The 16,616-nt window shown below is 50.3% G+C and overlaps 1 protein-coding gene across 3 annotated transcripts in view; it reads right to left on the reverse strand.

Annotated features, from left to right (window-relative positions):
• Positions 1 to 13,545: 13,545 nt before the first annotated feature.
• The window catches only part of CNTFR (ciliary neurotrophic factor receptor), a 38,211-nt gene continuing 35,140 nt past the window's right edge, over positions 13,546 to 16,616 (reverse strand). For 2 of the 3 annotated variants that reach the window (XM_076008813.1, XM_012770118.3), the window contains 2 exons: positions 15,305 to 15,485; positions 14,746 to 14,918 (listed from right to left, as the gene is read on the reverse strand). In XM_076008813.1, coding sequence (XP_075864928.1) covers positions 14,746 to 14,918; positions 15,305 to 15,485 — 354 coding nt within the window. Of the gene's footprint in view, positions 14,660 to 14,745; positions 14,919 to 15,304; positions 15,486 to 16,616 lie in introns of those variants that run through there. The other variant, XM_012770113.3, reaches the window with a different exon arrangement.

Genomic DNA, 16,616 nt, shown 5'->3' on the forward strand with positions numbered 1-16,616 from the left:
TGCCTGGCCTCAGCATTGGGTGACCCACAGCCGGGCCTGGGATTGTGCCCAGACAGAGAGGCCTTGTGTGGAGAACAAAGGGCCCCAAGGCTGGAGCCGGTCCTCGGCATTTGGGGGCAGGGTGGGCACACAGCAGCTACGTTCAGGCCAGCTTGCTGTGTGCTCTGACTTCCCCATCTCAAAACCATGCTTGTTGCTGTCCGCCACCCACCTACTCCTCATCATCCCTGCCAAGCTGTCACCTTTTGTCTCAGCTCCACCTCCCCACATCCCATCATTCCTAAGCCACTGCCCCCGCCTTCTGCTCTCACCATCCCTGAAGCTAGCTCACCAAGGTCACTTTTACCTCCTTGTCACATCCAATGAATACTTTTTAGTCACTATCTTGGTTGACTACCTGGCAGCACTGAGGCCGTTGTTCCTTTTTTTGAAATTCTATCTTCCCTTGTGTTCCATGAAGCCACTCTGGCTGGGAACATTTATTCCTCTGCCTATAACAACAACTCTTGTTTATTAAGCACCTAGACTGTGTCAGCATTTTACATTCATCATAGAAAATCCTCGTCTGGATGCATGACAGGTCCATGAAGCAGATGAGGAAACCAAGGCTCAAGGCAATCAAGGGGTTTTTCTAAGACCCCATAGCAACAAGCGATAGAGTCCGGATTAGAACCCAAATTTGCTGCCCTGGCCTCAACTCCAGCGTGTTGCCTCCCTCACCTCTCTGACCCCTCCTCAGCCTCTTTGGTGAGCTGTGCCCTCTGTCCTCACCCTCTTCTGGTCTCAGACCAAGTGAGTTCTCTGTGTCTGTGGCTTCAGTGTCCATTTTTATGCTGGCGATGCTTTAATATTAACCCAGACCTCATTCTCACGTCCCAGACTGGTATTTGTTGCTGTCATTGTAGCTGCTGCTCTTGTTATTAAAAACTAAGATTTATGGAGTGTTAACATGGCAGGCACTGTGCCACTTTCTTTATATACATTGTCTCATTAAGTCCTTACGACACCCCTATGAAGTAGGTTCTGTTATCCTATTTTCCACGTAGGGAAACTGAACATCAAAGAGATTGATCAACTTGTCCCAAGGTCGACAGGAGCCCAGGTTTGTCTGCCTCCACAGTCATTCTCTTAACTGCTGACTAGATACCCTCTACGAAGAGGTCCCATCAGTGTCTCGCACTTGACATATCTACATCTGAACTTATCAACTGGGCATCGTGGCTCAAGCCTGTAATTCTAGCACTTTGGGAGGCGGAGTGGGAGATTTGCTTGAGGTCAGGAGTTTGAGACCAGCCTGAGCAAGAGTGAGACCCCTGTTTCTACAAAAAATTAGCTGGATGTGGTGGTGTGTGCCTGTAGTTCCAGCCACTCGGGAGGCTGAGGCAGGAGGATCACTTGAGCCCAGGAGTTTGAAGTTACAGTGAGCTATCATGATACTACTGCACTCTAGCCTGGGTGACAGAGTGAGACTCTGTCTCAAAAATATAACTTATCTGTCCCTTACTTGCTGTATGACTGTAGGCAAGTGATTGAATATCTGAGCCATGCTTATCAACTTGCCCAACCTGTCTTCCTCCTGTGCTGTTTCTTTCTTTTTGTGTGTGTGTGTGTGTGTGTGTGTGTGACAGAGTCTCACTCTCTTGCCCTGGCTAGAGTGCCTTGGCGTCAGCCTAGCTCACAGCAACCTCAAACTCCTGGGCTCAAGTGATCCTTTCTGCCTCAGGCTGCCAAGTAGCTGGGACTACAGGCATGCACCACCATGCCCGGCTAATTTTTTCTATATATATTTTAGTTGGCCAATTAATTTCTTTTTAATTTTAGTAGAGATGGGGTCCCGATCTTGCTCAGGCAAGTTTCGAACTTCTGACCTTGAGCGATCCTCCTACCTCGGCCTCACAGAGTGCTAAGATTACAGGTGTGAGCCACCACACCCAGCCCTCCTGTGCTGTTTCTTTTCTTTTCTTTTCTTTTTTTCATTCTTTTATTTTTGTTGACAGTGTCAAAAAATGTGCTGTTTCAATAAACAGTCCTACCATCTCTCAGCCAGGAGAAGTTGTACAATACTCTACCCTCTGCCTCCCCTTCTTCCCTTCCCCACCCCTCATCAAGACGTGGTGACTGTATGCTGTAAAATGCATCGTTCCTGCTGCCCTGGCCTTAGTCCTTCTCCTGCCTGGATATAGCAAGAGCCTGCTCTCAGGCCTTCTCCATCACTCATTCAAAGTACCTCAGGTCTGCTGGTGCTCTCAGCCACATGGGTCCGCACTCTCCTGCCTCCTTACCCTCCTCTGCACAGTCCCCACAGCAGTCTTTCCAAAACACAAAGCTGACCAGGTCTTCCCAGCTCCCTGGGCCCCCAACTCTCAGCAAAAGCTCCTAAACCTCAGCCTGGCTTTCAAACCCAGACTACCTGGCCCCACCTCCTCTGCAGCAACAACTCCCAGCCAGCCCACTGCTAACTACAGGACAGGCTGCAGCAGTCCTGGCTTTCCTTCCCATCCTTCCTCCTGCCCTTCTCTCCAGAGGTAGGGGCGGTCCTCTGCCCCTCCCAGTCCCACCTCCCCCACCTGGGAGGTGTTTTTCCAGTGACACCGAGGCCAGTAGTCGATATGCTCAGGTGTGCAACATTAGTATTGTTTCTCTATTTTATAAAAACTATATGGTTGTGTAACAGTGCGAATGTACTTAATGCCATAGACCGTACACTTAAAAAGTATTAATATGGGCCAGGCATGGTGACTCACACCTGTAATCCTACCACTCTGGGAGGTGGAGGCAGGAGGATTGCTTGAGGCCAGGAGTTTGAGACCAATCTAAGGAAGAGCGAGACCTCGTCTCTATAAAAAAAGAAAAATTAGCTGGGCGCATGCCTGTAGTCTCAGCTACTTGGGAGGCTGAGGTAGGAGGATCTCTTGAGCTCAGGATCAGGAATTTGCCGTTGCAGTGAGCTATGATGACACCACTGCACTCTAACTTGGGTGACAGAGTAAGATTCTGCTTCAAAAAAATGATTAAGGCCGGGCGCGGTGGCTCATGCCTGTAATCCTAGCACTCTGGGAGGCCGAGGCGGGTGGATTGCTCGAGGTCAGGAGTTCAAAACCAGCCTGAGCAAGAGCGAGACCCCGTCTCTACTATATAAATAGAAAGAAATTAATTGGCCAACTAATATATATATAGAAAAAATTAGCCGGGCATGGTGGCGCATACCTGTAGTCCCAGCTACTCGGGAGGCTGAGGCAGGAGAATTGCCTGAGCCCAGGAGTTTGAGGTTGCTGTGAGCTAGGCTGATGCCATGGCACTCACTCTAGCCTGGGCAACAAAGCGAGACTCTGTCTCAAAAAAAAAAAATGATTAAAATGGTAAAACAAAACAAAACTAAACTAAATATAACTCATCTCCCAGGTTCCAGCTCCTGGAGCTGGTAGGAAGGTTATTATTGGGTCCTCTCGTCACCACATCTTTCCCAACTGTGCAGAGGTCCTGGGTATTTTATGCTGTGATTCAAAGGGTCCCTGCTGAGATGGCACAGATTGGGATCTCGGGGTCCAGGATCCTCCCTTCCTAAGCCCATCCTGTCCCCATTCCTGGGACACCCTTAGGGAGCATTTGTGGGCACCCACCAATGCAAACACAGACTAGGTCTTCAGATAAGGACCATCTAGATTGTTTTGCCTCCTCTTCTCTCTCCTAAGTATGATCCACTCAAGAAGTTTAGGCTTCCCGAAGGCCAGAGTTAGGAAGATGTCTGTGGTTGACATCAGCATTGGCCCTAAGGTCCTCCTCACAGAAGACACGGAGAAAACAGGCCTCGCCTTCTGGTGAGACAGGAAAGGGAAGACCATGACTGGGACAGAACTCAGTTAACATCTCAGCACGTTATCCTGGCACACCAACGCCTGCCTCAAGCAGTCCAATCCCTTGAGTGCAGAAAGCAAAAAGGTATTTCCTTCCCTGCACATGCAGACACACACTGACACATGCATACAACCCACAAAGCAGACACACACATATGTACAAGCAAAGACACATGTATAGACAACAACAGGCCTACCCACACAGGCATGTGCATAAGAACACACATCCACTTACAGACACGCATGTTTAACATTCACTGCACAAATACCACATATCCGGGAAAACACCCATAAAGAGGTTCCCAGACCTCTATAACGCACGAATGTGTGCAAAGATAAATCTATCTGTAGAGTCACACAATAGGTGTCAGCAAATATGTTTGGACCAACGACTGAAGAAAGAAGTCAGAGATAAAGACATCTGATCAGTTATCTAGGATTGGAAGAATGTGTGTATGTGGAGGACAGGTGGGAGAGAAAGCCAGGGAGAAATAGGGAAGGGAGAGATCCTGACGCCAAAGAAAGAGGGGAATGGTTATTGGCAAGGTACCAACTACTCGCCTAGCCCTCATTTATTCATCTGTGCACGTAACAGTTTCTTAGCTGAGTCCTCTGCTGGGCCCCAGCCCTGTCCTCACCTATGTACAGTCTGTGAGGGAGAGAGACCTACCCATGAGCAACTATGACACAGAGTGGCAAGTGCTACGGCGGGGCATGAGTGTCCCACTTGTGGGCAGCAGTGAGAGGTAGGACATGTCAGGGAAACTTAAATGAAGAGTTGAACAAGCCAGAGTCGGCTAGATGAAAGAGATGGATGGGGAGGTCAGCTTGGGCCAAGGAAGCAGCACACAGGAATGTGTAAATATTAGCTTCCTGTTGCTGCTGTAACAAATTACCATAAACTTAGTGGCTTCAAACAACACAGGTTTATTTTCTTGTAGTCTGAATGCCAGAGATCTGAAGTCACTTTTATTGGGCTAAAGTCAAGGTTTGACAAGGCTGGTTCTTTCAGTAGGCTCTGAGAGGAAAGTCTATTTCCTTTCTTTTTTGGCTGTTAGTGGCTACCCCTATTCCTTGGCTTGTGGACCATTACTCCACCCTGAAAAGTGCATCACTCCAGTCTCTGCTTCCATCCTCTCATTGCCTTCTCCTCTGACTCTGACTCCTCTTGCCTCCCTCGTTCCTATCAGAACCATTATGATTATACGGCCCTCCTGCATAATCCAGAATAATCTTCTCATCTCAAGATTGTTAACATCACATCTCCAAAGTCCCTTTTGCTATATAAGGTAACATTCACAGGTTCTGTAAACTAAGATGTGGATATATTGGGGACCATTATTCAGCCTACAAAGGGGGTGACATACTGTCTCACAACCTTCAAAATGCCCTCTGATGTATTTTATTATTCCCAGATTTAAGATGAGGAATCTGAGTCTCATAGAGATTAAGTGATATGTCTTAGACATAGATAGATAGGTAATAAACATTTTAAAATTAGACAAAAGAATACACAGAAAAATTCAACAAAGCACTCAAAACCTCACCACCCAGAAGTAATCAGTAGTACCTTTGGAAGGCATATATGTATATAAAGAAAGAAGCATTGAGAGAAAGGTATGTAGAGAGAGCCAGACAGGTAGAAAAAAATCTAAGCATGGACTGTTCTTATAGTCTTAATGGGACATACTATAGAAGCTATTTGTTAATCAAAAGTAGAAAATATACTTTTACTTGAATTAAATAGAGGAAAAAGAAATTGAAGTGAAAATGAAGGAATAGTTGAACTTCAGCGAAATATTTTTTCACCTCAAAAAATAGTCATTCCTAAAACATTTCTCTCAAGTTTAGAAAAAATATTTTGATTAAGAGATTGGAGTAGGATTTTTACCATTATTTTCAGTTTTATATGCTATTAGTTGACTCTGAACTATGAAAGAAAACGTGATTAATACTTCTGCCCTCCTATCCACCCCTCCTCTCTGCTCCAGATTATGGTGCCAATGTTGTTTTTACTTTATCAGGATTTATTATACAGTTGACCCTTCAGCAACATGGGAGTTAGAGATGTTGACACCTTGCACAGTAGAAAATCGTGTATAACTTTTGACTCCCCAAAACTGAACTACTAATGGCCTACTGTTGACTAGAAGCCTTACCAATAACATAAACAATTGATTAACACGTATTTTATATATGCATTACATACTGTATTCTTACAATAAAGTAAGCTAAAGGAAAAAATTAAAATCATAAGGAAGAGAAAATACATTTACTATTCATCAAATGGAAGTGGATCATGATAAAAGTCTTTTTTTTTATTAATTGAGACAGAGTCTCACTCTGTCACCCCAGGTAGAGTGCGGTTGTGTGATCATAGCTCACCACAACCTCAAATTCCTGATTTAAGTGATCCTCCTGCCTCAGCCTCCCAAGTAGCTGGCCACCACGCCCAGCTAACTTTTTCTATTTATTTATTTTTTTTTCAGTAGAGGCTGGTCTTGAATTCCTGACCTGAAGCAATCCTCCCACCTCAGCCTCCCAGAATGCTAGGATTATAGGTATGAGCTACTATACCTGGCCTATCATAAAGGTCTTCATCTTCATTTTCTTCACGTTGAGTGGGCTGAGAAAGAGGAAGAGGCAGGGTTGGTCTTGCTGTCTCAGGGGTGGCAAAGGTGGAAGAGGAGGCAGGAGAGGTATATACCAGGCACAAGTGGTATAACTTCTATTGAAAGAATTTCCTGTCTAAGTGGACCCACATAGTTCAAACCCAAGTTCAAACCCAACTATGTTCAAGGGTCAACTGTATTTACATTCTGTGCTGCAACTCGAATTTCCACAAGTTTAATCTTAACCTCAATGGAAGTAATGTCACCACCACTTCTTTGACCATGTATCTCCTTTTCTCAGCTCCTGATTTTTAACAAATCTTTTCGCTGACTGGATTTTGTCCTTGGGTAGTTTTTTTCTAGAAAGGTTCATGAGTTCTCTATCCCCCAAATTCGTGATTGAGATCAACCATTCTGTTGATTATGGTTTGGGGTGACACTTTTTTACCCTCATAACCTTGTAGATATTGCTTCATTACCTTTGTCAAATGTTACCTTGGAGAAGCCTGAGATCAGATTGAATTTCCCCCCTTGTAAATGACTTGCTTTTTCTGCCTACGTACTTGAAGTATTTTTACTTTATCCTCAAAGTTTGGTCACTAAATCAATGTGTCTTGGGCCGGGCGCTGTGGCTCACGCCTGTAATCCTAGCTCTTGGGAGGCCGAGGCGGGCGGATTGCTCAAGGTCAGGAGTTCAAAACCAGCCTGAGCAAGAGCGAGACCCCGTCTCTACTATAAATAGAAAGAAATTAATTGGCCAACTGATATATATATAAAAAAAAAATTAGCCGGGCATGGTGGCGCATGCCTGTAGTCCCAGCTACCCGGGAGGCTGAGGCAGAAGGATCACTCGAGCCCAGGAGTTTGAGGTTGCTGTGAGCTAGGCTGACGCCACGGCACTCACTCTAGCCTGGGCAACAAAGCGAGACTCTGTCTCAAAAAAAAAAATAAATAAATAAATAAATGTGTCTTAATGTCAATTTTTCTGTTATATGTTGTGTCTTTTCAATCTGAATATTCAGTTCTTTCATTTCAGGGGAATATTTTCTGTATTCATACCTTAATATCTTTTTGTCTTCCACTTTTGGAATCTCTACTAGTTCCAAAGTAGGGCTGCTGGTAGTAATGTTTATGGTACCTTGTCTTTGTCCTCTCTGTCTATTACCATCTCTCTAATTGTGCCAATATCTTTATCTTTCCCACCACATTTACTCTCAGTATCACACGTGTTTTCCTACACAATATTACTTTGATTTTTAGCCATATCTAGTCTGTGTTTTGCTCTTTCTCGTTTATTTTTATATCTGTAGTAATATTATTTTCATCCCCAAGGTAATAATTTTACCTTGGTTTTCTAATCTTCCTTTTCATCTTATTCTGTTGTTTTATCATCTTGTTTTTGAGCTCTTTGTTGTATTGATTTCATACAATTCATAAGGCCTTCTGTAACAGGAAGAATTTGCCAGGAGTCTACTTTTATTCCTTTAGTTGTATTTTCTTCTAGCTTGGGTTCTTCATCTATTTTTGTGTTATGTCTCCCTTGCTCCTTTTCTTCTCTCCCTCCCTTGCTTCTTCTTTTCTTCCCACTTTCCCTCCTTCCTGCCTATATGGTGGCTGTGGTCTGTGTGTCTAAGGGCCATGCCATTCTTTTCCTCTTAACTCCTAATAGCGGCAGCTCATGTTTAGCAGACCTCTCCTTGCTCTGGGGTGTGGGTCCTTGAGCCCCTCCCCGTCTTGTCAGGACCAGTCTACCTTCCCCTGGAAGCTACGGTTTGAAGGCTTATAGGTATGAAGGCTTATAGGTATGAAGGCTGGCTGTTGCTTTCAAATCCATCCACCCCCATTTCTAAGGCCTGAAGATGGCTTGGCTGGGGCTGCCTGCTGAAATTCTTGGGGCCTGAGTGCTATCCCTCTTCTGAGACCTTGTTAGATATCTTGTTCCACCTCCACCTGGTTCCTGTAGGCTTTGGCTTGTCCCCCACAACCTTGTCCCATAACCTGGGAGATGCCATGTCATGCCATGGCAGCCCTTCTTGCTTGTACTGAGGCCTCATGGAGGAACACAGGGGCTTCTACTTTACAAAGGGTTTTCCCAGACTTTTCTCTGCCTGCCTCCTCACCCAACAGTCCACTTCTCTCAGTTTACAGGACGTTAGTGAGAATTCTTGGTGTTTTGTTGACTCACCTTTTCTCAAGTGCTACTTTTAGGAGACATACCACTCACTCATCACACCAGGATCTTCTGTTACTTCCTTTGGCTATCACATTTCAAGGTTTATAAAAAGCATTTTTGTGTTGGTTGGACTTGGTGAGTTTGTAGCAGTGTTTTTATTTTGGGTTTTATTCATTTTATTAGTGGGGGGAGCAGTGGGGTTGAGTGGGGTGATTCCGTGATGGCCTCACTTTGTCAACTTTTTTTTTTTTTTTTTTTGAGACAGAGTCTCACTTTGTTGTCCAGGCTAGAGTGAGTGCCAAGGCGTCAGCCTAGCTCACAGCAACCTCAAACTCCTGGGCTCAAGTAATCCTGCTGCCTCAGACTCCCAAGTAGCTGGGACTACAGGCATGCACCACCATGCCCAGCTAATTTTTTCCTCTATATATTAGTTGGCCAATTAATTTCTTTCTATTTATAGTAGAGACGGGGTCTCGCTCTTGCTCAGGCTGGTTTCGAACTCCTGACCTTGAGCAATCTGCCCGCCTCAGCCTCCCAGAGTGCTAGGATTACAGGCGTGAGCTACCGCGCCTGGCCTCACTTTGTCATCTTAACTCAGAGATCCCCACCCTTACCTGTCCATACCTTTTCCCTCAGACCCCCTCTTTGGGGCAGGCCCAGTCCCCAACATTTCCACGTCCCTGGGATGAGACAAGGTCCCACAGAACTAGGCCTGAGCACAGAGTGGGTGTTCAGCCCATGGCAGAGAGGGAATAAGCAGGGAGCATGTCATGGAGGCAGCATCACAGGGACCTCAGGTGCTTCATGGGAGGGCATCTGGGCAGAAGCACAGCATGAACCAAAGCATGGAAGTAGGAAAGTATAAAACAATTACTGGGGAACAAAGGGGGTCCCCTGGAGGAGTGCCAGCTGAAGAAGCAAGAGAGAGACTGGAGAGGTGGGCAGGCAGGGCCCAGGAGTGTAGGCTGGCATGGGGGCTGCCCTTGGGTGTGACTAAAGCACTTAGCTCCTGTGTCTGGAACCTCAGGGAATACCATGGTGGGCAGGAGCAGGTACAGTAGGAAAGGCTGGTTCCTTCTCTCTCCTCTTTGTGCTCAGCCCTTCCCAGGGATCCTTCTCTGATAGCTACCCTCCCACTGCCTCCCTGTCCTGGTGAACCCCAAGTTGTCCCTGCTGTCTTCCCTCAGCCATGGCCACACCAGGGACACTCTCCATCACATGCCACATGTGAATGTGCTGTAGATGTTCCCCTGGTCACCTAGCCACACAAAAACAAACATGGTGCACAGTTGCACAACATCGCTTCAACTTGCATGTGATGATGGCATCGTGACCCATGCTGTGGTGGGCACGCTTTATATACAGCCCCAGCCTATCTGGCTTCCTCGCTAGGGCTGTGCATCTGAATCTCCTGAGAATCTGTCCTGCCCCCTGGTGGCTACTCCCCAAGCCACTGTCCTGGAAGGATCCTATCTACCTCCTTCTTGGCCTGGTCCCTGCCCAAAGAAGCTTCTGCCTTAGAACAGCCTCTCCCCTCAAACTGGACCTGTGAGACCAGACTCCCTCAGATATCCTCCAGGCCAGCCTCCCTGCTCAGAGTGGTGCTATCGGGCAAGGCCTTCTCAAATAGGGTGACCAACTGTCCCAGTTTGCCTTGGACTGAGGGGTTTCCTAAGACTTGAGATAGTCAAGTCCCAGGCAAATTAGAACTAGTTGGTGATTCAATTCTTCAAACCCGTGGGCCTTCAGATTAGTCTCTTCTCAGACTGGATCCATCAGACCAGGCCCCTTCAGACACTCTCTGGATCAGCCTATCTCCTAGGCTGCCTTTTCAAACAAAGTCTCTTCAGAAGCATATGCCAGAGCAGCCTCCCCTCAGGCCAGTCCTGTCACACAGACCCTCTCACCGTCAGAGTAGCCTCCCCATCAGAGTGGCACTGTCTGGTAAGGTCCCCTCCAGTTTCTCTCCTCAGACTAGCTCCCTCTGACTCCCCTCCTAGACCTCCTTCCCCTCCCCCTCCTCTGAGAAGAGGAAAGGGTGGGAGGGACTACACCCCAATGCTTCCTGCCCCCAGGACTTTAGTCTGCATGTCCAGACAGGTGCCGCCTTCTGAGGGCCACGGCCTGTGGCCGTGGGCTGTGAGCATGGAGGGCCTCAGGGCAGAGACACACAGGTGCCGGCTTCAGAGCGGGGATTTGGAGCCAAGCGTTCTGTTCTCTCCACGTGAGGATGAACTTTCTCGGAGTTCCAGCCTTCACAGATTGTGAGCTCACAGGCTCTGGGGAGTTCTCAGGCCTGGAGGCTGCCCAGGAGGGATCCCTGCCTAGTATCTCCATCTCTCCCGGCTGGCTGCTGGGATGCAGACCAGACGTGGGATTGATGTGCTCAGAGCTGCCAGCCTGGGAGCAGGAATGAAGGGCAGGCGAGTGGCCGAGAGGGGGCAGCAGAAGCCAGGACAGCCCCTGGCTCAGGCTGGAGAGGAGCAGCGGCCACAGGCTGGGGTCTAGACTGGGGCGGGAACCCAGAGGGAGGCACAGAAAGAGAAGGACTGACAGAGTCAGGGAAGAAGGACAGACAGAGACAGGGACAGGGATGGAGATATACACAGAGAAATACAAAAGGATGGGGATGGAGATACATGCAGAGATACAGAGATGCGGAGAGAAACACAGAGACACAGAGATGGGGATAGAGACACAGAGACAGAGACAGAGAAAGGGAGAACAGCAGAGAAGAGGGTTGACAGAGACAGGGGAGAGGAACAGAGATGCAAAGGAAGGGCTAGAGATGGAGAGAGAGATGGATAGAGACAAAGAGGGAAAAAGAGAAGAGACAAAAATGGAGACATCCAGAGAGACAGCGATGGGACAGAGACCTACAGAAAGAAGTACCGAAACAGGAACCAGGACGAAGACACATTCAGAGACAGGAATGGTGCAGAAAGAGACAAATATAGAGATGGGAATGGGTTCAGCAAGAAGAGAGGTGTAGAGGAGGGTGAAGTAGAAACAAGTCCAGAGTTGTAAAAATGGGGCAGAGCCCCCCCGGGGAGGAGAGACCAGGTGGGCAGGGGCTGAGAAGCCAGGACACGGAGGGGAGTCCCCACCCCTAGGGCACCACAGGGGGTAAAGAGAACTAGTGGGCTGGAAGGCCACTGTGCACCTTGAGTCTGGGATCCAAGCCTCCTCCCGCTCGGTAGTGTTTTAATTCTCCAGTTCTGCTTTAGCTCCAAGAAATGATGTTTGCACTTAGCTCCGCCTCCCCAGAGCCACCATGGGAAATGCATGTGAAGGGACAGTACTTGAGAGGGGCCGCAGCAGACAGCAGCCATGGCCTTCCAAGGTGAGCAGCCTCTGTGAGGTCGAGGGGCCAGGACCCACAAAGGAGGGATAACCACCCCCAGGCCCAAGCCCATCAGAGACATGACACTGGCCCCCCAGCTACCTGGGCTTTGGACAGGGCTGGGTCTCTCCTGGGGTGGAGGGCAGGGAGAGAGATGCCCCAGTCCTCCCCTCCATCAGCCTCCGAGGCTCCAGCAGGCCCCCTCCCCTCCTTCTGCCCCCTCCTCCCCAGGCCCCACATAATTGCTTTCCCATGTTGCTAATGGAGGCCAGATTGCTGATGCCCGAGCCCTGGGTGGGCGGTGGGTGGGTCAGGGCTGACCAGGGCTCTCAAGGCAGGAAGGCAGCACAGACCAGAGACCCCCTCACTTCAGCCTACCTACCCCAAGGATGGAGAAGGGTAGAGGTTCTGATGGATCCCAGGAATACAATTCCTTGGCAAGAGAGTTGGTAACCCCCTGATATCTCTACCCCTGCTGGACCTGGGGTGTATGTTCAGGCCTGAGCCGTACCTAGCAGGGACCAAACAGATAGGAAGAACTGGGGGTTCAGAGTACAGAGCAGGTCCACAGCCCCTTCTCAGGACGTCCATCCTGGGAGCCTCATCCTGTGAATGGAGAGCCATGCGCTCCCACAGCTGGGGCTACCACCTTGACACCAGGCCTTTGCTTTCCACGGTCTCCCACCCAGAACACCTCTCTCTCCTCTGGCCTGGAACGGAGCAAGCCACCCTCACTCTGGAGCCCCTCATGCAGGCCCAGCTCAGGGTCTGTGTCCAGGCCTGACCTATCAATCAGTGCCCAGGCCCGATCCCATGTAGGCCTGGTGAGACCAGAGAGGAGTGCCCATCCCTAAGCCTGGTGTGAGGAGGGCTTGAATTAGGAGCATGTGTGTGATGACATCAGGGGATCAGTGGGTGAGTGGAGGTGCGGTGCCAGCACCAGCTATGGGGAATATGTGTCAGGTGGACATGTCTGTGTACACACTGTGTCCACAGCTCTGACTCTACCTCTCTCTGGAGCAAGGCCAAACTTGGCTCCCCAGGTTGGGGCTCTCACCTACCTTTACACCCCCAGGTCAGAGGGTCTGCCTATTTGTCCCCAGACCCAGGCTTTCTCAGCTAAGGAGCTTCAGGGAGGTGGCTTCTACAAGGGGGCCTAGACTTGAGCAGGCCGGGGGCAGCCAGGGGGCCCCTCCTCTGAGGAGAAGGCAGAGGGACCCTGGATCCCCAATTTCGGGGACTGGAAGGGTGTGGGTAGGATATGGAGCTGAACCAAAGACTGGCCACCCTGCAAATCCAAAGCCTCACCCTCTCCACCTCCATATCCAGTCCTGACTGTAACCCAATCCTGAGGGTAAACCCGTACTCTGTAATTCTAGTCCTGAAACACTGGTCCATCCCCAGTCACAAGCCAAGCAGCCTCCTCCAGGCAGCCTCCCTGCCTGCCCAGGCCCAGGACACTCTGTGCTCTGAGCCTCTGTGGCCTGGCTGAGCCCTATGCCTAACCTTCTAGCACCCCTGGACTGTGTGTCCTAGATGGCAGAGGGCCGAGATCTCTCTCTCTCTCTCTCTCTCTCTCTCTCTCTCTCTCTCTCTCTCTCTCTCTCTCTCTCTCTCTCACACACACACACACACACACAGAGCAAGGATGAAGGCTGGCCTTCTCACCTTCTTCCATCTCTGGCCCTGTGAGTGGAGCTCACGCCTGGCCATTCATGGAAGGCAGCTCTGGAGATGACCCTTGAAAGGCCTCTGACCTGGCTAGGACTTCAGTAGCCTCGGGGTCTTGCTGGATGCCCCCATGTGGAACCAACCCCCCCCTTGTACCTTTCATTTCCCATAACTTTGCCCTGCCTGCGATCCTGTGCTCCAGGGAAGCCCCGCTCCCCGAGAAGTAGAAAGCACCGTTGTCAGATATATCTGCCGGAAAGTGAACTGTCTCCCCATCCTCCCCAACCGTAATTTCCTTGCTCCTCCAGGCCTGGGAGGGGGGGGCTCCTTGGAAGAGGGTATCTTCCCAAAGTGGGTCTGTTCCAAGGACTCATGAAATGGTGACATTTAATGAGAACCCCCCACCCCCGACCCTGTATATACATCTATAAAAAATTCAAATACAGCAAGTTACCATTGAGTCAGACTAGAAGGGACTGACAGGGCATTAAATACTGTGGGGTAGGAGCAGGGCCAGGGGAGGGCCGTACAAAACAGGGGCAGAAGTGGGGGACTGAAAAGTGTGGGTGCTGGGGGGAGGGGGATGGCTGGGCCCCCCCAGCATCAGGAGCTTATAATCTGATGGTGGCAACAGAGACCCTAGGACAGACAAGAGGCTGGGGCAGGAGGAGAAACTGTGAATGTGAGAGGCTCCCCTCAGGCCCCCCAAGGGCTCCTGGGAGTCGCTGGCATTGGAGGGTCCAGCCCGAGGGTGCAGGGTGGGGGGTCTTTGGTGGGTGGGTTAGCTGCATGGTCCTCCTCACCTGAAGGAGGAAGGAGGGCCGGGTTGGTGTGGCGGGGCTAAGGGACGGCAGGCCCGGGCCTGCCGGGGTCTCTACAAATTGTGTCTGAAGAGAATGCAAAAGGTCCTCCTGCCGTGTGCAAAATAGAAACCGGGCTCTGCAGGCTCAGCTCCGGCCTCCTGCTCCTCTGCAGGTGCTCTGCGTGTCCTCACGGATGCCGGGCTCTGGGGAGACAGGAAAGGGACTGTGAGGGGCGAGGCTGGAATGGGCATCCCCTCAGGCTCCCCTCTGCTACCCAGCCTCACTTGGCCTACCAGATCAGGAGACTGCTGGCAGTGGCGGCAGCGGCAGCCAGGGCCAGAGTGACAGGGACACTGATCAAGAAGGGTGCCGAGGGTCCTCCACCGCTGCCCAGCTCACCAGGGTCACAGATCTTCGTGGTGGGCGGGGGTGCCAGTGAGCTGGTGGTGCTGGTCGTGGTCTCTGGGGAACATGGGAGAAACTCAGGGCAGGGCCAGGACTGGGGGCCCACACAGATCTGGGTGTTCACGAGGCACACATTTCCTACTTCCTGCATCAGATGGCTTCCCCATCAGACAGCCTATCTCCTCTCCCATATGTGCCCTGCCTCCTCCTTCAGGCAGACCCTGCTTCCCAAGGCTCATAGATGACTTTCCACCCAATGACCCCCGCCAAGGATATCCAGATAGCAAGGACGAGGCACAGCAAGAGTTGGACATGTGGCAGCCACAGAGAGTGCTGGTAGCAGAGCCTCTAGTCCTGACAGGAGCAGGAGGAAGCAGGGTGGAGCCAGGCAACAGGGCAGGCCACTGAGAGCAAAGGATCCAGGGGTGGGGGAGCGGGCTCACCCGTAGCCTGGGCCTCAGTGGTAAGGTGTCGTGGTTCCTCAGTCCAGGGCGTGGCGTGGGCAGCCACACTCCAGTCACTCCATGTCCCAATCTCATTGTCCTTGGCTGCCACCTGGATGATGTACTCCTTCCCGGCGTAGGCATCTGTGATGGTGTGTGCTGTGCCATCTGACAGCTCTACCTGCAGCCAGACCGTGGGATGGCGGGTAAGGACACCCCCCAGGAGACAGGAGAGTGAGGCAGCTCGCCAGAGGAAGTGAGAACACCTCTGGGGAAAGGAGAGTGAGGACACCCCTGGAGTAAATGAGGACTTCCCTGGGGAGAGAGGACATTGAGAATGTTCCTGCAGAGAGTAAAGACGTCTTAGGGAGGAGACCTCAAGGGAAGGCAGTTAGCTCTGAAGAAAAGTAATGAAATCTTTAAGGAGGCTAGAAACACCCCCAGGAGAGAATAAGGATGACTTTGCTTAGTGTCTACGACTCTGCTATCACCCCAGTTTTCTCACAAGCCCAAGCCTGACTTGACCTCAGTCCCAGTTTGGAGGTGATGAGAGTAATGGGGTGAGGGTGGATGGTGGTACACTGCCCTTCTCTCCCATCAAGAAGCAGCTGAGAGGCCGGGCACAGTGGCTCACACCTGTGATTCTAGCACTTTGGGAGGTTGAGGCAGGAGGATCACTTGAGGTTAGGAGTTCGAGACCAGCCTCAGCAACATAGCAAGACCCCATCTCTACAAAAAATAGAAAAATTAGCCAGGCATTGTGGTGCATGCCCATAGTCCCTGCTACTCAGGAGGCTGAGGCAGGGGGATCACTTGAGCCCTGGAGTTTGAAGTTGCTGTGAGCTATGATCATGCCACTACCTGTCCTGCTCAGGCAACAAAGTGACACTGTCTCTAAAAAAAAAAACAAAACAAAAACAAAGAAGCACTTTAGAGAGCTAGGCTGCCTGAGTTGAAAATTCGGCTACATCCCTTACTAGCTAGGTGACAAAGTTACCTAACTTCCACGTGCCTTGCCATCCTCATTTATAAAATGGTGTTAACAATAGTATCTGTCTCTCAGGGTTATGAGGACTAGGGCATGTGGAAAGCACCAGACACTTCAGCCAGCATTGTCATGATCAGGGGTTCCAGCTCAGAGCCTGGGTTCCCAGATGCCCAGTGCACCCACCAGCCAGGCTGGAAGGCCTCGGTGTGGTTATCGCCCTGCCTGAGGCGGAAAGGGGTGGAGGACCGCCCCTGGGTGGCAGGGGGCAGGACAGTGGCCCCATTTCCTCCTGGAGGTATTGCCACCCCACCCCCGCCCTGGCTG

The sequence above is a fragment of the Microcebus murinus genome, chromosome 12, assembly GCF_040939455.1.
Source record: "Microcebus murinus isolate Inina chromosome 12, M.murinus_Inina_mat1.0, whole genome shotgun sequence".
Taxonomy (NCBI): domain Eukaryota; kingdom Metazoa; phylum Chordata; class Mammalia; order Primates; family Cheirogaleidae; genus Microcebus; species Microcebus murinus.